This window comes from Gigantopelta aegis, chromosome 2, assembly GCF_016097555.1.
Source record: "Gigantopelta aegis isolate Gae_Host chromosome 2, Gae_host_genome, whole genome shotgun sequence".
NCBI classification, from domain to species: Eukaryota; Metazoa; Mollusca; class Gastropoda; order Neomphalida; family Peltospiridae; genus Gigantopelta; species Gigantopelta aegis.
In genome coordinates this window covers 22,735,305-22,757,450 of record NC_054700.1, presented here as the reverse complement: position 1 = coordinate 22,757,450, position 22,146 = coordinate 22,735,305, and the positions used below count along the sequence as shown (strand labels likewise).

General features: G+C 34.5%; 1 protein-coding gene across 7 annotated transcripts in view; it reads left to right on the top strand.

Annotated features, from left to right (window-relative positions):
* LOC121382770 (ras-specific guanine nucleotide-releasing factor 2-like) overlaps window positions 1-22,146 on the top strand; it is a 321,414-nt gene that overhangs the window by 280,354 nt on the left and 18,914 nt on the right. For 4 of the 7 annotated variants that reach the window (XM_041512366.1, XM_041512375.1, XM_041512356.1 and 1 more), the window contains 4 exons: window positions 25-801; window positions 5,645-5,783; window positions 8,051-8,169; window positions 9,726-9,829. In XM_041512366.1, the coding sequence (XP_041368300.1) occupies window positions 25-801; window positions 5,645-5,783; window positions 8,051-8,169; window positions 9,726-9,829 (1,139 nt within the window). Of the gene's footprint in view, window positions 1-24; window positions 802-5,644; window positions 5,784-8,050; window positions 8,170-9,725; window positions 9,830-12,951; window positions 13,008-22,146 lie in introns of all 7 variants that reach the window. The other 3 variants (XM_041512410.1, XM_041512391.1, XM_041512384.1) reach the window with 3 other exon arrangements.

Here is a 22,146-nt window from a genome sequence, read left to right as displayed (position 1 = left end):
TAATGACAATAATTTTTTTTTCAGTGGAGAGAACAGAATCAGTTGACAGTGATGACAGCTGTTCAGAACTGAGCAGCTTCTTGCAGCCACAACGACCGAAACTGGCCCCAATCGCGTCTTGTGAGACACTGTTTGACTCGGACCAGCCCGACGGGATGGATGTACCTGCGATAACGATGGACGAGCTGCCAAACACAGGTATTACATTGTCCGATTTTAGCACTGGTGAATCATCGTCCGACGCCTGTGACGACTCCACTGGCGAGGGCAAACTGCACCCGACATCGGCCAAAGTGATGACATCATCGTCGTCATCGTCGGAGGTGGTGCTGGGATCGGCATCGGCGGCCAGCCCCAACACACTGAGCTCGGCAGCCAGTTCCGACACCCTGACCCCTGGGACCCCTCGGGCGAGTCCAATACCATCGCCGGTTGAGGGACACAAGAAGGCAATGTCTGGACAGGTGGACGGCAGTCAGAGTACCCCGAAGAAGAGAGCATCCACACCAGGGAGGATCACGGAGACATCGTGTAACATGGACGCGCTGGCTCTGTCCCCGACGACGAGTCCTGTGCGACTGCTGCACCTGTTGTCGTCCCCAGGGAGGCCATCCTCCTCCCCCGTCAAGTCGCTCTCCCCCCGGACCCCGTCACCCATACGGAGGGTGTCATCGCCTGCGAAGGTGACGTCCACCATGCGATCGCCGACCAGCAGTCCCAAACTAAGGAGAGCTCCTTCTCCAATCAGTTACAGTTACTCGTCGCCAAACATGGTCACTCCTCAGATCAAAATCAGACCTTGTGAGTAGACGTTATATACTGTGATACTGTGTGTGTTTGTAGAAACCACACCATGTTGTTGTCAAGTGGCTTCTCTTCTGGTATGTGTATATATACCTTTTTACCTTCTTCGTTGTTGGTTGCATTTTGTTCAGGGTTTGTTCCTTTTTTCTCTTTTTTCTTTTTTTTTTTCCTTTTTGTTTTCCTCTTTTTTTTCTTTTTTTTTCTTCATTTGGATCTCAGATTATTCAATGAGTGGTCCTACATAGACAGTACACCTCATTGGAAGATGATTGCAGTTCTGATACAAGTTAGAATATTCAGAGATATTTTGGAGAAGTCAGGAGAAGCAGTTGTGTTTCCTTGTAAAATATTGTTTTTCTGAGGTGTCTGAAATGGAATTTTAAGTCAATAAAAGGTAATAAATAAATAAAATGCATCAATTTATGCCAGGAAGAAAGGAATAGATGAGATTAAAGCAAAGCAAATAGTTTTTTTAATATATATATATATAATGGTCCAGACTGGACTGCAAGAAAGGAACACACCCTGTATGCACCTTTCTGGGCACCCTTCGGAATCCTTTTCTGGATCCGTCAGTTATGGGGTTTTATGTTTTTATTTTAATTTGTTTTTACTCATTTATGTTTTTCTATTTTTCATCACTTTTTTCTTTCTTTTATGTCAAAGTATTTCTTACTGTTATGTTTGTTTTTATTAAATTCTAATGTCTGTTTTTGTGCACATTTAAAATTATTACATCCTTAATTTATGTGGCACTTATTTTTCTGTTGTTGATGAAGGCAGTTAAAACAGCATGAGTTACTTCATTTTTAAGGATTTCTATAATTAGGAAATAGTGTATTTAGTTCTGTAATAATAACTAGTCTTTTTAAAATAAAATTTAAAATTAAAAAAACAGAAATATGTTCTGTTCTCTGATTGATGGGCAGTTGGTCTAGAAAATTAAAGAAGTATGGGGTTTTTCTCCAGTTGGAAAAATGTAGCAGGTTTTCTCTATAAGACTATATGTCAAAATTACCAAATATTTGACATCCAATAATTGATGATTAATAAATCAATGTAGTATTGTTAATCTTTAACTTTTCTTTGGTACATAACAATTTAAGGATGATATATATATGGTTATATATGTGTAGATGGTATATATTATGTTCTCGGAATTTCTTGTCTTGAAATCAGCATGATAGCACTTTCCTCACCTCGACATCGATGGAAGTAAATCTACCTTTTCCTTTTATCTTTTATAACTCTGTATTCTCACCTGTATAAACGTTTGATGACAGTGGTGGTTTGTTTGCCATCTGTTTCATTGTAATCTGCACAAAGACTTAACAAAAGGATTGTTGATTAAAAAGAATGTGAAAGTTAAAAATTTAGCTTTGATTTTTTTAAATTAAAATTTCATTTGATTTATTTAAGAATTTACTATCATTTATTTTTATCAATTATGTTAATTATTTGTATATTTTAATTATTTTAAGATTTAGTTTCAGTTAAGTTTTGTTTTTTAAATCTAATTTGTTAAAAATTTTGTTTTGTTTTAAAGAATTTATATCTCTTTAAAAATTGAGATTTGAAGGCTGGTAGGTATTGTATTTGTATATTACATAAAATGAGGAATTTGTATTCTAAGCCTGACATTTAACCCTAAGTGAACCAAACATGGTCATGGCTCAAAAGCCATACAGCCGTGTCCAGTGTATCGGCGCATCCAGTGATTCAGTGCACTGGGTATTTTGCTTAAGTATGCTTAGGAAGTTGTCATGTTGTCGGTGTTTTAAACGAATTAAAGTTCAATTCCTTTTTCAATGGTTAATCAAGTTTCAACATACATATTGTTATGGGTGCAATTAAAAATTATTAAAATTATCAATATAATATTGATCATAATTTCAAAATAAATCATTCACCTACTTTCGTGTATATAAACGCGAAGTAGGTCAGCCTTATTGATACATGTATTAAGAATGTTAAAACCAATCTAAAAACACCTTTCCCACATTTTTAAAATGATAGTAAATGGTATAATTATTTTTGTTCAATTATTTTTACTGAAAAGGAAAACACAGACAAATGCAGACAAAACTAAAGTTTTTCACCTTGACAGTCATTCCAGTTCACAATTTAGTCCAGGAGCCAAGTTCCGATTTTAGGCCATACCCTTCACATTTGAAACATAGTCCTGAACAGTGCCAGCATCTGAATCTACTGAGTCTGTGGGTTCCAATAGACCAAATTTACAAAGTGCACCAAATATTTTAGGCCAAAGAGCCAAATGATTCTTAGAAAATTAAAGAAGTATGGGTTTTTTCTCCAGTTTGGGCCAGTTTTCCTATGGTCAAAAGAATTTTTAACAAAGAGAGCTGTTTGGAGTAGGGTCTGCTCATTAGAGCTAAACAATGTCACAAATATAAAACAATGTCACAAGTATAGTGTTGCCATCTTTGTTTTAGTGTGTTACTAATTGCTGCCTGATTTTATTGACTCAATTTACCACGACAACTATCTTTCCTATGCATCTAACTGTTTACTTGTTTGACCTTTGACCTTGAAAATGTGACTTTGAATGTCAAAATTTGAGATGTACCTTTCTGAGTTCCCCAATGCTAGTATTTGAAGGGGGTCATTTGTTATTCTAGGTTGACTGGCATACTGTGGGCATTTTCCCTTTTGCTGTCAAAAATAGCTATTTTAGCACTTTTTTGTCATAGGTTGTCTTTCGTTTCCTACAGGGCGGTCATTATGCAATATATTTGAACACAGATTGGTCAGAATCATAGCGGGATGTCCAATCAAACAGATTCAGGTGTAAAAGAGACAATTTAGGTTTGTTCTTGTTCTACGTAAGGGTGTTTATAACGGTATTCGAGATTTTGGGCAAGGCCAAAAATGTGAGACCTTTTGACCTCTGTTGACCTGATTATTGAACTCATTTGCATATACCACCTATCATTATAAAGAGCTCTTCAAGATCCACATTTTGAGGGGTCACGTGATCTATTATATTCTATAGCAATAGTTCTAGAGGACTTTTTGTGTTCCTTACCCCCATTTTTATGGCAATTTTTGATTTTGCGCTTCCAACAGAAAAGGGTTAATCCAGAGAATTGCTCACGGGTGACGAGCGGTCATCCACCTGGAAATTGAAGACTACCACCCAGTCTACCAAAATCACCAAAGAAGAAAACTTTAACTCTCGGTGCAGGGTATGACCCCTCGGCACCCGGACTAATTGTCACATTGTTACAACAAATAAAAGCGAAATAAGATCCATGTGTGTGCACAATCTACCCCCAAACAAAATCCATGTAGGCATCTTAGCCATGTATGACAAGTGTGATTGTTCATTTTCATATTAATATTTTTAACAAGACAAAAGAAAAAAGTGATAAAATAATCCTGGGACAATAGTGTAGCATTTATGGGCTACAAAGTGAGGTCATGGGTGGTCTATAAATAGTGGGGTCACCGATCCACATCTACTATGCCGAATCACTGGACATATAATCGTTTTGGATACAAGGGGGTGTCTACATTTATGCACAATTTTAAAATGTTTATTTTTTACAGACATAAAACAATTTGTATCTTAGATTATGCACTGCTTCATTGCTGAGAGACAAATTTTATTAACTATTTCACAGTGTTCACAAAGAAAATGGTCTTTGAATGCTTAAATGTGCCGATACAAGGGACAACACTGTACACATTAAATTTCTCCTTCATATGTATAATCACAACATTACCTCATCAGTATGTTTGGAGGAGAATTACCCAACATGCATTGTAGATTTTGTATATTCCAGGGTTGTTTGATATTAAGTTAGCTCAAATGAGTATGGTATCTATTCCAAAACGGAAATAACTACATTTTCTCTGTTCTTTTCACTTATCATTTGTATTATATATGTATGATATAATAACAACAAAGGATTGACTATTTATTTTAAGAACATGTACATATAATTATTTATTAATGTAATGAATCATGAAATTTGTATTATGGTATAACACATATGTTATTTTTCATTCCAAAAGGGAAATAACTACATCTCCTCTGTGCTTTCCTAGTATTATTTGTATATTTATATGATATACATGTATTAACAACATCTAGGAATAACTATTTATTTTAAAAACATGTACATGTAATTTTATATTAATTTCATGAATCATATGAAATTTACTTTTATTTTATATAAATACATTTGTTATTTTTCATTATATGCCAAAAGAATATCAATTATAAATTTAAAAAAAGATTGTTTCGTTTAACACCAGTAGAGCACATTGATTAATTAATCATGGTCTATTGGATGTCAAACATTTGGTAATTCTGACTCGTAATCATCAGAGGAAACTCGCTACATTTTTCATAATGCAGAAAGGGATCTTTTATATGCACTTTCCCACTGACAGTAAAACACATACCACGGCCTTTGTCCAGTTGTGGTGCACTGATTGGAACGAGAAAAAAACTCAGTCAGCTGAATGGATCCATCGAGGTGGTTCGATCCTGTGACACAAGCACCTCAAGTGAGCACTCAACTGACTGAGCTAAATCCCGCCCTTTAATTATAAATAAGGAACAATGCAATGTGATTATGGTACAAATATTAATCTATGTAATTATTTCTTTATTTCTTGAATGATATGAAATTTGCTATTATTGTATAATACCTACATATGAATGTTATTTTTCATTGTGTTTTCTAAGAGAATATTTAATTATATATGAGGAAAAAGTTAGAGTGTTTTGTTTAACAACACCACTAGAGCATATTGAATAAAGCAATATGAGCATGGTACTAATAGTGTTGTCTGTCTGTCTTTCTGTCAGTTTTAGGGACAAGAGGCAGTGCTGAAGCTGAGTCTATAAGCATGTCAACACCACGAAGCAGTTTTGCTCAAATAGAGGGGTCACCACCACGGGCCAAGGCAGGCACTGTCGTCACATCTTCCAGGGCATCAAAACGAAGGTATGAGTTATATAGCAACCTGTTGTATTCTATATCAATCTATTGTAACTGTGGTTCTATTGTAAGAGCGGTTACATCTTCTAGGATATCAAAATGAAGGTACAAATTCTATATCAACCTATTGTAACTACTGTTACATCTTCTAGGATATCAAAATGAAGGTACAAGTTCTATATCAACCTATTGTAACTACTGTTACATCTTCTAGGATATCAAAATGAAGCTACCAGTTCTGTATCAACCTATTCTAACTACTGTTACATCTTCTAGGATATCAAAATGAAGGTACTAGTTCTATATCCACCTATTGTAACTACTATAACATCTGCTAGGGCATTACAATGAAGGTACTAGTTCTATATCAACCTATTGTAACTACTGTTACATCTGCTAGGGCATTACAGGCCTCTAAAAATTGTCAGAACGATTGTTTCTTTCTAATTTTGTGTAACCTATTTTTTGTTTGCGCAAAATTTTGATCATCATTTACTTGGATGTAACGGGTTACACAAAAATGAAACAGGTTACCTTGATTTTATTTCTGTATAAGCAATAAATGGGTGATGCAGATTTTCAATTCTCCGAGGCCTGAGGTCCAAGTTATAGATTAACCTGTTGTACAGCAGGCATTGCATGTGCTTACATTACACGTTCAGTATCAACTAATAGGATGATACTGGGATTATAGTGTGTGTAACTATATGCTTAGATCTGTTGGGAATATTCTATCAAGAATTTTAAATGCAGACCTCAGGATTTCATGGAAATGATTGTATTTGGTGGCATGTCAGCCGATTGTCAGCAAAATCATGGATTATCATGTTTTCTTACAAATCCATTGGTGAGAACACCATGCATTATATTTGATAACACATTGGTTGTGTTCAAGACATACAACTGGCTGCTCCTAGGTGATGACCAGGTCACCATGTGCCATACAGCCAATAAACAAAACAACACGGTGGAAATAGATTACATTGTGATGTATAGTTAACCTGACAATCATGTGTTTGTGATGCATAAGTTAGATACAAGCGCAATGGCTGTAAATAACTTTTAGTCAAAAAAGATGTTAAAATTTGCTTAAAACCTGGTTTTTGAGGATATGTAAGAAATAGAATAATACATTCGTGTCCATTAGATACCATTTATCTCACAACTCGTTGTTTAAAAATGTATCAAACATGCTTTTCCTCGTTAGATACATTTTAGATGAATGGTATCTAATGGCCACTCATGTATTATTCTCTATATATAATACATCAATACCATGGTTACTGATTCTGATGGATTTTGATGACGCACTCAACACATTTTATTTACAAATAACAGGAGAAGGAACTAAGAAAGTGTTTCCCATAAAAAATTTAATTCTCAGGCCTGCGTATGACTTTTGAATGGATATGCTTGAGATGCATGATTTAGAGAAAGAGAGAAGAAACCTGCTGCTCCTACCGACTACTCTCGTGCAGAAAACAGTCTTTCATAAACTGAACCACAGATAAAATGGTGTGTATTGTGACCATTGATGTACCAGTCTGGAAATTTGGTTGGAATGGAAAATAGCCCAATGTATGTGCCCTGTGAATGGAATTAACCTTACAGTATATTGCACTACAGAGCAAGCAGTCTATCCACTGAACTACATGTATAGCCATCTTCCTTATTTGGAGGCGGGATGTAGCCCAGTGGTAAAGTGCTCTCTTCATGCGCGATCCATTTGGGATCGATCTCTGTTGGTGGGCCCATTGGGCTATTTCTTGTTCAGTGCACCATGACTGGTATATCAAAAGCCATGGTATGTGCAATCCTGTCTGTGGGATGGTGCATATAAAAGATCCCTTGTTACTAATGGAAAAATGTAGCGGGTTTCCTCTCTAAAACTACTTATAAAAAATGACCAAATGTTTGACATCCAATAGCCGATGATTAATAAATCAGTGTGCTCTAGTGGTGTCATTAAGCAAAACAAACATCATCTTCTTCTTCCTTATTTCGGATATCTGTTGAATGTGAGGATGGTGTACAAATATCCAGTGCTTCACAACTAGTGTAACAAAGGCTGTGGTATGTACTATCCTGTCTGTGGAAAAATGCATATAACAGATCATTAGCTGATAACTAATGGAAAAGAGTTTCCCCTGGAATCACGTGGTGGAAGTGGGTTTCCTCTCTAATTATCTGTGTGGTCCTTAACCTTATGTCTGACTCCATATAACTGCATCCTTAAATAAAACACTTCATCATTTTGTCTTTCTTTTTTTCAGGTCAAGCTCATCTGCAGCCACAACAGCATTTGCAGCAGCCACTGCAGGTCTGGCCAGCTGCAGCAACATCAGTGCAGAACATTCCAAAAATATTAACCGCTACCTCAATGTCGGCACAGGTGCGTCCTGTCTTTCTCTTCGCTGTCAGCTAAACTGAATAGTATTGATATAACATGTTGACTGCACTCAAATATAGTTTGGTTTGTAGTAAAATACAAGAGTTAACTTATATCTTTCTGAAGAAAAAAAATTATGGACTCATCGAGTAGGTTTTTTTCTCATAATTTTAACTTCCATTTGTATTTTTCTGGATATCATTTTAAAGGGACATTCCTGAGTTTGTAACCACTGTAACATACAATGTATTTTGGTTAATACAGCCCACTTATTAAAATTAATATTAATTAAATTTCTTGCTTAGAATATCAGTGTGTGTATTTATAATGTGTTTGCGGTCGTAATAATGTTTGTAGTAGCTTATAACTTGCTTTTTATCTCCCAGTAATTGTGTACACATTAAAAAAATAAAAAAATTAAGTGTTAAATTAGGTCTGAGCCACTACAAATATTAGGATGAAATACACTGAATATAAAGCCCTTGATATTCTGACAAGCAAAATGCAATTATTCCGTCAGCCAGAATCATATGACAGTGTCAGGAATGTCCCTTTAACAGAACCGAGTTATATCAAGGTCATGCACTGTTCAGGTCTTTTAACAATGCAACCTTTAAAATGAACCTTTATGGTTTATGTGCTTGTATGTGTGTGCATACCCCACAGGCACATGTATAGGGGAGGATTTCAGGGTTCAAAACCCATTACTGCTCAAGCAAATTTCCTTTTGCTGAATATATTTTCTGGGGGAGCATGATTCGACTCACCCCCCCACCGCCTTATAAACTTTGGTCGACTCTAAATGCCTCCCCACCTCCACTAAAATTTCCTACACCCGTGCCTGACCCATCGGTTCCCGTCTTTCTTTCTTCAACTTATTTTCTTGCTTATATCCAATTAAGGTTCAGGCATGGTGTCCTGGGCACACACCTCAGCTATCTGGGCTGTCTAGGACAGTGGGTTAGTGGTTAGTGATAGAGAAGAGGGTGTAGTGGCCTTACACCTACCCATTAAGTCATTAAAACTTGCTCTGGATGGGAGCTTGTACCAGGTTGCGAACCCTGTACCTACCAGCCTTATGTCCAATGGCTTAACCACAACGCCACCAAGGCCAGTAGTCCCCGTCTTCAAGGTTGTTAAGGGCTGTCATAAGTTACCTCTCTTTTTTTCATATTAGACTGTCTCATTGTTTAGATTCCGTGTTTTAAGTTTGACTTCGTTGGATACAGTACATTTATAACGAAACATTTTGGAGTACTCTATAGAATAAACCAGTAAAGAAAAAAACCCATTTATACTGTTAAGTATTCACAAAAATTTTAAGTCTAGAAATACTTTCTTAAAAGATGGGAGTCGGATTATACACGGAGGCAATGGATATAACAAATGATAAATAAAACTTTGTGTTTATTTTCTATACACAGTCGAATGGATAGTTTTACGTGAAGACTGAAAATGTAATTTTTATACCATACATAATGTAACAAATACAAATATGGGTGGGGGTTTTAAAGTGATAACTGAAAGTGTTGATGTTTTTACCGTACCTAATCTAACAGGTGTAGATGCCCGACCCTTCAAAAAGCGAGAGTCTGTGATCTCGACTGCAGCAACAATGCGAGTGCTCAACGTTCTAAAACACTGGGTATCAAAACACCAACAGGTGAGGCACAAGCAGTGATTGGTCGGTCTGTAGAGCCTGCTCGGAGTCATGTGACAGTCTCCAGCCAATCGTCTGGCTGCTTATGTTGTCTGTTGTCACTCCTTGCTGGTGGTGTCCGTATAGTAACCTGCCATTTTCTAGATGTACTGTATATAGTGCTTCAATCCTTTTCTTGTGCCTCTAGTGTCATATAATTATATATATATATATATACATATATATACTTCTTAATGGCATGTTGTGGTGTTGTTGATATATTAATATGTTCTGTTATTTCAGTATAGTCATGCAGCTGTTGAAAAAAAACAATTGTTTATCATTGATATATTTCATATGTTGTTATTTCAGTGTATAGTCATGCAGCTATTGAAAAAAAACAATTGTTTATTGTTGATATATTTCATATGTTGTTATTTCAGTGTATAGTCATGCAGCTGTTGAAAAAAACACAATTGTTTATTGTTGATATATTTCATATGTTGTTATTTCAGTGTTTTGTCATGCAGCTGTTGAAAAAAAAAAAAATGTTTATTGTTGATATATTTCATAGGTTATTATTTCAGTGTAGTGATGCAGCTGTTGAAAACAAAAAATAATATATATATTTTTTCTCTTTTTTATATTTTGTAAATCATGTATTGATGTGGTTTGGGATCATTGCTGTAAAATAATGAGAAAGATAGATTTTGGTTATTATCGAGGTTTATCGTAAAGGACAGGTGTCTGTTGTAATTGAAAAGACTAACAAGAGGACTGTTGAATGGATAGCAAGGTCTTGATGGGAGATCTTATCAATATAGTCATTCAGTGAAATTATCAACTTTAATTATCAGACAGTTAACACATTTTCTCAGCTTTTCACAAGCATTCAAATTGTATGATGGAGAGGAGTTAGAAAGAAAGAAAGAAATGTTTTATTGAACAACGCACTCGACACATTTTATTTACGGTCATATGGCGTCAGACATATGGTTAAGGACCACACAGATTTTGAGACGAAACCCGCTGTCACCACTACATGGGCTACTCATTCCAAAGGATCTTTTATTTGCACTTCCCACAGGCAGGATAGCACAAACCATGGCCTTTGTTGAACCAGTTATGGATCACTGGTCGGTGCAAGTGGTTTACACCTACCCATTGAGCCTTGCGGAACACTCACTCAGGGTTTGGAGTCGGTATCTGAATTAAAAGTCCCATGCCTCAACTGGGATCCGAACCCAGTACCTACCAGCCTGTAGACCGATGGCCTAACCACGACGCCACCGAGGCCGGTGAGGAGAGGAAGGGTAATAACAATATTTGCATTTAAAACAGAAAACACTAAAATGTAGATAAATACTATACATATATCTACTGCAAAATCTACATTTCTGATGTACACTTTTAGGAAGGGAAGGGGTACCCCAAAAAAGAAGATTACGCTTGGTATAGTTATAAAAATATTGACACCTGTGAACGGTCCCTAAGAATTTATTGCTTATAATATGCTTTCCTGTTGAAGTCCTACAAATGTCATGGAATAATTAGACCTACTTACATAATATAAAGTTAATTAAGTTTTTCTTCGATTTAATAAAATATACCTGGTAATTATATGGTCAGACTGAAAGTACTCTTAATAACTTATTGTGAATATGAGAAAGCTACGGTTCTAAAATTATATCATTAGCATATAATTAATAAATCAGTGTGCTCTAGTAGTGTCGTTGAACAACAAAGTGTTCTAACAAGATTGAACTTTATTATTGACCATTCTTCAGTTTACTAAAAACAGGTCAGGTCATGGGATTTAATGTGCACATTCAAAACAAGGTGTTGGAGTGCACGCCTGTCAGGGGCGCAGGTGACAACTTTCGCTGGCCCCTCAGTCCAGAACAGGAAAGGATTGGGAGGAGTGGGAGTGGGATAATAGAAATTGTTGCATAATTTCTTGAAGGTAGATTTGACATATAATTTGGAATGGTTCACTGAAATTGAATAGTTGATTGAAAGGTAGCTCAGTACTAAAAACAAAACCTGTCTAGGCATATTGTCTTAAATGTTGTTTGGAATGGGGGACAAACATCATGGAACATTCTGCCAATAGGAAACAGTTGTGCAGATATCTAGTGAAATGTCAAATGCTTGACTAATTTCTACAACTGTGTGCCAAAGATTGATTAAAAAATAAATGTATGGAATTGTACTGTAGGCTTCTAAATATATTTAAACAACAAAGACTGTTACGATGTCGCAGTAGTGTTTTCAAGTTGTAGTGTAAACATTGTAGGCTTACTAGGGGCTATAAAGCTTAGTGATAGAGAGCTGGCATAGATGGAATTGGGGGTTTTCTTATCCCATCCAGAATGTCCTGACTGGTATATGAAAATGCAAAGCATGTACTATGGGAGTAAAATGTCTCCTGGTAAGAGAAGACTATGGGGCCACAGATGTTCTCTTTTATATCTCAATCAATCAAGTGTTGAAATAGCCCTATTTAGACACCAATCAGCTGTGGTTTAAAATGTGCTGAGGTGTCTTTAAACAAATATTCCTGTCCTTTCCAAGCAGAAGCAGATTTGAGATTTTCAAAGCTACATGTATCTTAGCACTACGATATCATAAAACCATCGAAAACTATGACATCACTGACACACAACATAGTGACATCATAGCCTATGATGGCTTTATGATATAATAGTGCTAAGATATAGCTTCGAAAATATGGGCCCATGTCCTTAATTTGCTTTCCCTAGAGTGGGTAGTAGGAATCTGTGTCTATACCTTTTTGCAGCAGTGTCCTGTGTGTAATTAATTAGTGTAAACATCTTCTGTGTTAGTGTAAACATGTTCCTGTCTTGCCTTGTTCCAGCAGGTATGGTGTTGTACTGAGTTTATGTGTAATTAGTGTAAACATCTTCTGTGTTAGTGTAAACATGTTCCTGTCTTGCCTTGTTCCAGCAGGTATGGTGTTGTACTGAGTTTATGTGTAATTAGTGTAAACATCTTCTGTGTTAGTGTAAACATGTTCCTGTTTTGCTTTGTTCCAGCAGGTACGGTTTTGTACTGGATTTATGTGTAATTAGTGTAAACATCTTCTGTTGTTAGTGTAAACATGTTCCTGTTTTGCCTTGTTCCAGCAGGTACTATGAGGGTTCTTAATGTTGTGCGACACTGGTCGTGTAACTTTCAACAGGTAAGAGCGACACCTGCACAAGGGGAGATCACTCTAACCCCTCCTCCTGTGTAGACTGACTCCCAGATAAAATGCATCACATAGATTTTAGAATTAAACTACTGGTCCGAAGTGTTACTGAATTAAGTTCAAGACATTGAAAATGTTTTAAAATCTGCAGTTGTTTGTTTTTAATTAAAGACTTATTTTAGAAAGAAATCATTTGGTAAAAGTTAAATTAATTTATAACTTTGCAAAATGTATATAGTGTCCTTTATTCCTTTTTTTTTTTCTGGAGAGTTTTACTTTAAAGAGAATGAAATATTACAAAAATTAAGCAAAATTAAACTCTTGAATGCATACATATACAATTATATATATATATATATATTACCCATTCTTTTCTTTTTCTTTTGTTTTGTTATTATTTTCACACCACAAACATGTAATACAGAGACAATGATTATTAATTGTTTTTACTATATACAAACATCCCAAATTTGGAAAAGTTAAACACTTCATCACTTTAATTACCCGAGGGAAACCTAATTCTCTCAAGTCTCTATACAATGTTCATCTTTACTTAAAGCCATTCCTATGTTAAGATGGACAAATAAAAGTTGAGAGAATTTTCCCTGGTGAGGGCAGTGGGATGTTGCTGAAACATTGGATACAAATTAAATGTTCTGAATTGAAAGAAAGAAAGAAGTGTTTTATTTAACGACACACTCAACACATTTTATTTACGGTTTATATGGCGTCAGATATATGGTTAAGAACCACACAGATTTTGAGAGGAAACCCGCTGTCGCCACTACATGGGCTACTCTTCCGATTAGCAGCAAGGGATCTTTTATTTGCGCTTTCCACAGGCAGGATAGCACAAACCATGGCCTTTGTTGAACCAGTTATGGATCACTGGTCGGTGCAAGTGGTTTACACCTACCCATTGAGCCTTGCGGAGCACTCACTCAGGGTTTGGAGTCGGTATCTGGATTAAAAATCCCTTGCCTCGACTGGGATCCAAACCCAGTACCTACCAGCCTGTAGACCGATGGCCTGCCACGACGCCACTGAGGCCGGTGTTCTGAATTGGGTCAGTATATATATATATATATAAGTACAGTAAAGTACTTTTAGAACGAACATGCTTATAACAAACTACCAGTTAGAATGAATTGATTGTAAAGTCATGTTTTTCCCCCCTATATTTTATTAATAAATTAAATATTAAAACCCACTAATCCTGGTGTTTATGGTGTTTAAATTTGAAAAATCAAAAATAGGCAACTTCCTAAATGATAACTGCAAAATGTATATAGTGTCCTTCCGCAAATGTGTACAGCAAACTACTGCTATAATGAACCCATGTTCCTGGTTCCTTGCGGTTCATTATAGGAGTACTTTACTGTACACTGTTTGATAAATTAATACTTGGTGAAAACAGTTTGTGATAGAAACTAGGATTTAGTGATTTTTTAACTCATTAAAAAACATGAGGTTGTTGTCTAAGTTTCATGTATCAGTAATATTGTTTAAAAAACACTTCCCGTAAACATTAATGAATAGGTTTTTTTTTACTCCCATTAGACATTCATCCATCCATCCATCCATCCATCCATCCATCTATCCATCCATCCATCCATTCATCCATCCATCTATTCATTCATCCATTCATTCATTCATTCATTCATTCATTTATTCAATTGTTCTTTCCTTTTTAATACCAAGTAATATATGCCCATAAAGTTACACAACTTTAAATTTAAAATAATTTCCACAGATGTCTAATTATTATTTAATTTTTTCTTAACTTAATATAAAACCCATTTTCATGTATTACAGATTGTTTAAATTCCTTAGATTTTATCTAGAAAAATGTAATGTCAGCCTAAGTACATGTATCTTCAATTATTCATGTTCATGGTGCATTTTATTTGTGATTCAGTGTAATCTATTTTGTCACTTTTAAAATATTTTTGCATTTAAAAATAGTGCATACAAAACCATGCAACATAATATTTATTTTTGTTTTAATTTTTATATTTTTCCAACTTGAGACACATACTTCTCATGTGTCTGATAAAAGTTTCTTTTTTAAGGCACTGGGTATCAATATTTATTTCATTTCTATTTTTTATTTTATATTAGTTTTGTTTTATAGGTTAAAGTTTATTTTTGGCAAATTGCTGCCAAAATCCCTATAAAATCTAGAGTATTTTACATATGCATGTCTGGTTTTTGGTCAAAGCTATTTTGTATTTGAAAACATACATGAATCTATCTGAGTGTGAAAATTGTAATAATGTTTAGGTGTGCTAAAGGTATGTTTTGTGCTGTTTTACATTTAAACCAATTTTTGAACAATAAAGAAACTATTTTATGATAATGTATTATATTTCATGTAGTTATGTTTTTATAAAAATACTATAACTGTAAAATTGTTTATTATAACAGCTGTAATAATAATAATAATAATAATGATAATAATATAACAACAACAATGATGATAATAACAGGGCCTAGCTTGGGATTTTCAGGTGGTATGCAGACTGTTTTGGCGAGCAAGTACATGAGCATACACGCATTTACATCATATATTTTAATTTTTAAAAAAGATATTTGTAACTGCAACTGCATACCTGCGTATATGGAAGCTAGGCCCCTAATAATTATAATAATATGTAAATTTAACCAGCTGACTCCGTGTATTCATATGATTAAATAGGGGCCGGACGTAGCACAGTGGTAAAGTGCCCACTTGATGCACGATCGGTCTGGGATCGATTCCCATTGGTGGGTCCATTGGGCTATTTCTCAGTGAATTATTATTTATGGGTTCTTTCTTTTTCTTTTGCATTTTGTTCACTAAAAATACAGTGATTTATTATTTGTGATTTCTTCTTCTTTAAGTTACTTTCCTCTTTTTATGAATTCCATCAATGGGTGATTGTTTCTATTTGTGGTTTTCAACTTCTTGTGAATTTTCACCGGGTCTTGGGTGTATTCCATATTTATTAGTGAATTGTGCAGTAACAGTGTTTTATACATTAACTTACCCATAATATAATAATATCTATGTCATAAAACCATTTGGTATTTACCATTATTAACCCAATTAATATTTTTTAGCTATCAATGAGTCATTTGTTTACAAGCCAACAAGACCTGTACACCTGAGTGTAATGTTTTCACAATATTTAGTTATCGTGCGTGATGTCAATCTACATTTGTGATGACATCATATTACCGATGGAGGTGACTTTAGAACAGCAATTTACAAAATATCTAATTAAAATGTTATTTTAGACGGATAAATATAATTTACTACTCATGTTTTTAATATAAAAAATATCAACCTCGTTTAGTTAATCAGTATCAAATTAACATAGACTTGGTTAATTTGCCCATTTGGTTATTTCTCGTTCCAGACACAACTGGTATATCAAAGGCTGTGGTATGTACTATCCTGTCTGGGATGGTGCATATAAAAGACCCTTGCTACTAATGGAAAAATGTAGCAGATTTCCTCTTAGACTATATGTCAAAATTACCAAATATTTGACATCCAATAGCTGATGATTAATATATCAATGTGCTCTTGACAAACTTTAAACAAACTTTGGTTAATATTTTTCGAATCCTCTATTTATTGCTACACTAATTTCAAGCCTGCATTAGAGATGGAGACCAGCCTTTGAAATTGACTCAGGTTGCTCAGTTGTTGTTAGTAGTGAGACGTTAAAGCCACCATAATATTTTTAACAATCCAATTTTCATAAACAAAATCCAAGAACAGACATGAAGATAGCAACTTGTTTATTAGTGCCGTGTAACACACTTACTTCTCAGTCCTGGGTGTCGTGATTAATCTTTGGTGTAAGTTGGTCTTGTCAGTCACTTGTGTCACTTTGGTGCCATCAATACAATGCATAATTAAATACTACTAATACAATACATAACTAACTGCTATCAACACAATACAAAGTAACTACTGCCTATACAATATTGGCTTGCTTTGCTTTAACATATCTCAGGAAGCTTCATCATTATTTTAAATCATTATTATAAATATTTTCATAAGTGTACAAATGTATTTAAAGCTAAAAACAATGTTTGTAAAAATATTCCTTGCAACAACATTTGTTTAATGTTTGCTTTTAGGATGAGAAGGGAGTAGCAAAAAAACATGTATACATGTATTTGTTTTATACACATAGTGAACAATACATTTGATATATATGTGTGTGGGTATGTATTATAGTATAACTTTTATTTTCAATGGTTGGTTGTGTTTTATACAGATATTTATTAGTCCCTTGCCATTCCAACTGGAAGAGATTATAGGTTTCCTTTTCGTCCTTGTGTCTGTCTGTCTGTTCCACATTATTTTCGCAATGCCCCATGATAATGAGCTGCAATGTTGCATATAGCTTTATCATATACATTTACAGCTCAAGGTTTTAACAGAGTTATGGCTAGATCAAGTTTAACTTTCAAAGGAATATTTTTTTATGCAAGAGCCATAACTATCAAAAATGAAATTTATTCGTTTGACAGAGTTATGACACTTGAACTTAGGATATTTCAACAGTTGTTGGGCCAGGTAAGGCATGTGTATTGCTTTAGCAGTATTCTCAGAATGATTGTTTATCTATACTTAAGGGTCATTCACAAATAGTAACTTTTTTGCAAGCATATACAAACCATCTGTTTGTTTTTGGTTTTGTTTGGGGGGTTTTGGTACACCTGTCCCCATTAAAACAGTCATTAAAAATGTTGGCATGTGGAATATTTTTGTTATTGCTTTGTTTTAAAAGTGTATGGCCATTTCTGTAGTATTTGTTTGAACATTACTTGTGATAAGGATGGGATTTAGCCGAGTCAGCTGAAAAGATTAAAGGTTGTTTTGTGTAACAACACCACTAAAGCACATTGATTTATTAATCATCAGCTATTGGATATGAAACATTTGGTAATTTTGATATATAGTCTTAGAGAGGAAATCCGCTACATTTTTCTATTAGTAGATATTTTATATGTATCATCCCACATACAGGATAGCAAATACCACGTCCTTTGATATACTGGTTGTGGTGCACTGACTGGAACGAATAAGTCGTTAAAGTATTCACCTGAGGTTCTTGGGTCATAGGACTGAACCTCCTCAGCAGACTCATAAAATTAGTAGAATCGGTTACCATTGTGACGTGTATATAGATAAGGGATTCATGAAATTAGTAGAATCAGTTACCATTGTGACGTGTATATAGATATGGGACTCATGAAATTAGTAGAATCAGTTACCACTGTGACGTGTATATAGATAAGGGATTCATGAAATTAGTAGAATCAGTTACCATTGTGACGTGTATATAGATATGGGACTCATGAAATTAGTAGAATCAGTTACCACTGTGACATGTATATAGATAAGGGATTCATGAAATTAGTAGAATCGGTTACCATTGTGACGTGTATATAGATACGGGATTCATGAAATTAGTAGAATCAGTTACCACTGTGACGTGTATATAGATAAGGGATTCATGAAATTAGTAGAATCAGTTACCATTGTGACGTGTATATAGATACGGGATTCACGAAATTAGTAGAATCAGTTACCATTGTGACGTGTATATAGATACGGGATTCATGAAATTAGTAGAATCAGTTACCATTGTGACGTGTATATAGATACGGGATTCATGAAATTAGTAGAAACGGTTACCATTGTGAAGTGTATATAGATAAGGAACTCATGAAATTAGTAGAATCAGTTACCACTGTGACGTGTATATAGATACGGGACTCATGAAATTAGTAGAATCAGTTACCACTGTGACGTGTATATAGATACGGAACTCATGAAATTAGTAGAATCAGTTACCACTGTGACGTGTATATAGATACAGGACTCATGAAATTAGTAGAATCAGTTACCACTGTGACGTGTATATAGATACGGGACTCATGAAATTAGTAGAATCAGTTACCACTGTGACGTGTCTATAGATACGGGACTCATGAAATTAGTAGAATCAGTTACCATTGTGAGGTGTGTGTATAGATACGGGATTCATGAAATTAGTAGAATCATGTCCATTGTGACGTGTATATAGATACGGGATTCATGAAATTAGTAGAATCAGTTACCATTGTGACGTGTATATAGATACGGGATTCATGAAATTAGTAGAATCAGTTACCATTGTGATATGTGTATAGATACGGGACTCATGAAATTAGTAGAATCAGTTACCATTGTGATATGTGTATAGATACAGGACTCGTGAAATTTGTAGAATCAGTTACCATTGTGACGTGTATATAGATACGGGACTTGTGAAATTAATAGAATTTGTTATGATTGTGCGGTGTATATAGATACAGCAATTCTAACCCAAGGGACAGAATGGTTTTTTTTGTGAGGGCCGAGGTTTACAAAAAAACATTATCTACACCTCACAATGGTTATTGATTCTTTTTCTTAATTACAGTAAAAACCCCATTAATTTTGTAACTTGAGGTTTATTTATTCTAGAATAATTCATAAACATTTGACCTACAAACTCATTTAATAATATGTGGGAAAATGTAGACCACATTTTGCAATGACATAAAATGTAACAATATTAATTTGTTTAAATATTTTTAAAACAATGATCCAATGTGATTGTCGTAAAACATGAGGTATATTTAGAAATTGTCTAACATCGGAAGGCTAGACAGACTATATGCAAAAGCTGGCTAATTCAGTTCAGTGGGCCAGCAATAAAAGTCTTCCACATTTATATATAATTCCAGGCTTTTAATCATCTGTGCAGTGTTTCCAGGTTTTCTGGGGGGTTTTGTTAAAAATTATCAATATTCTCCAATTAAAACATTTAAGATATGATTTTGGCTAATTCTGTGCATACATTCTGATTAGGGTATGCCATCTTAGACCAGTTTGAAATCCTAACCTTTGGCCAATCTCACTACCCAACCACCAATTTTTATCTCTGCGCCATTATGTTTTTCCCATGCCAACTAATACTCCATGATTGGTGTATCAAAGGCTGTGATGTGTGTTGTCCTGTCTCCCCGTTTGTGAGAAAGTACATGTATAAGAAATCCCTTGCTGCTAATGGAAAAAGTGTAGTGGGTCTCCAGAAGACTGTGACAATTATCAAATGTTAAATGTGCAATAGCTGGTGATTAATATTCAATGTGCTCCAGTGGTATCATTTAGCAAAACATTATTTAACTTCAACTTTACTTGTTTGATATATTGTGTAGAGTTACAAGTGCAGTTATGCCATAATTGACCTACTTGAAATTGACCTACTTGAAATATAAAACACTGTGGGCTATATTTATGATACCTGTTTTTCTTAAATGCAGATGTTTAAGTATTGTAAATGTATGCAGTTACATGCATGTAAGAGAAAAACAGGTTTCCTAAATTTGGCCATGTTTGTCTCAAACTGGTATCTTGTGGATTTTACAAGTTTGGTAAAAAAATAAAAATAAATAAAAATACCCTGAATATATTTGAAGGGTCCATGGGAATAACCTGTGATGTCCATGTAGATACTGTAGTCAGTATTATAAAGGTTATGTATGTCAAGGTCACAATGTGTTTGTTTTGTTTAATGACACCACTAGAGCACATTGATTTATTAATCATCAGCTATTGGATGTCAAACATAGTCATTTTGATACAGTCATAGAGAGGAAACCCGCTACATTTTTCATGGTCACAATGACAAAATAAAAATGTATAATTATGGTAGGCCATTAAGCATTATTAGTAAATCATCCATGCTTTGGTATAAATATTTCATGATTGCAGAATTGTCAATTTTAAAATTAAAAAATATCACATTACTAAACATATGACATCACAGGTTATTCCTGTGGACCTTTCATATATACAGTGAAACCTCTTAAAACTGGACCCTGTGTAAACTGGAATATCCACAAAACCAGACATTTTTCATGGTCCTTTTATAAAAATCAGTACAGAACTTAACCTCTCTAAAGGTAGTACTAAACCAAATAACTTCCGGCTGGGTCAAAGTTCAAGGTGCACAAAACTTTTGATAGAGAAGTGAACACCACAAGTCCTGTGATTGGTTATAAATGTGAGTGTGTTGGTTGTAAAAAAAAATAGTTTCATCTGGGCAAAACATGTATGAAATTTTATTTCATCTATAGTACCACTGTGTCAAGTAGCCTTGTGCTTGAAACATGTATGGGGTACCTGTAAAAAAAAGTACTTGAATTTTGTGCGAACTAGGGTAGTCATAGACACTACCTGTTATCTCAGAAATGAGCAGCTTGACCCTCAATTTTTTCTGATTCACTTTAAGGGTGAGGGGTGGTAGTATTTATATCCGTGGCGTTTATGTCGATTGATACGCTGTAGGTAGGAGTTTTAGCCACATATGTTATTATTGTTGTCTGTGGGATTGGATTTGGTAGTATACACCCTAAACCGGATACCTCTTAAAACTGGACAATTTACTTGGTCCCGAGGGTGTCTGGTTTAGAGGGGTTTCACTGTATATGCAAATATATATATATATATACATACAATCCTTTGTATCTACAAATAGTGCTATATATATATATACATACAATCCTTTGTAGCTACAAATAGTGCTATATATATATATACATACAATCCTTTGTAGCTACAAATAGTGCTATATATATATATACATACAATCCTTTGTATCTACAAATAGTGCTATATATATATATATATATATACATACAATCCTTTGTAGCTACAAATAGTGCTATATATATATATATATATATACATACAATCCTTTGTATCTACAAATAGTGCTATATATATATATACATACAATCCTTTGTATCTACAAATAGTGCTATATATATATATATATACATACAATCCTTTGTAGCTACAAATAGTGCTATATATATATATATATATACATACAATCCTTTGTATCTACAAATAGTGCTATATATATATATACATACAATCCTTTGTAGCTACAAATAGTGCTATATATATATATATATACATACAATCCTTTGTAGCTACAAATAGTGCTATATATATATATACATACAATCCTTTGTATCTACAAATAGTGCTATATATATATATACATACAATCCTTTGTAGCTACAAATA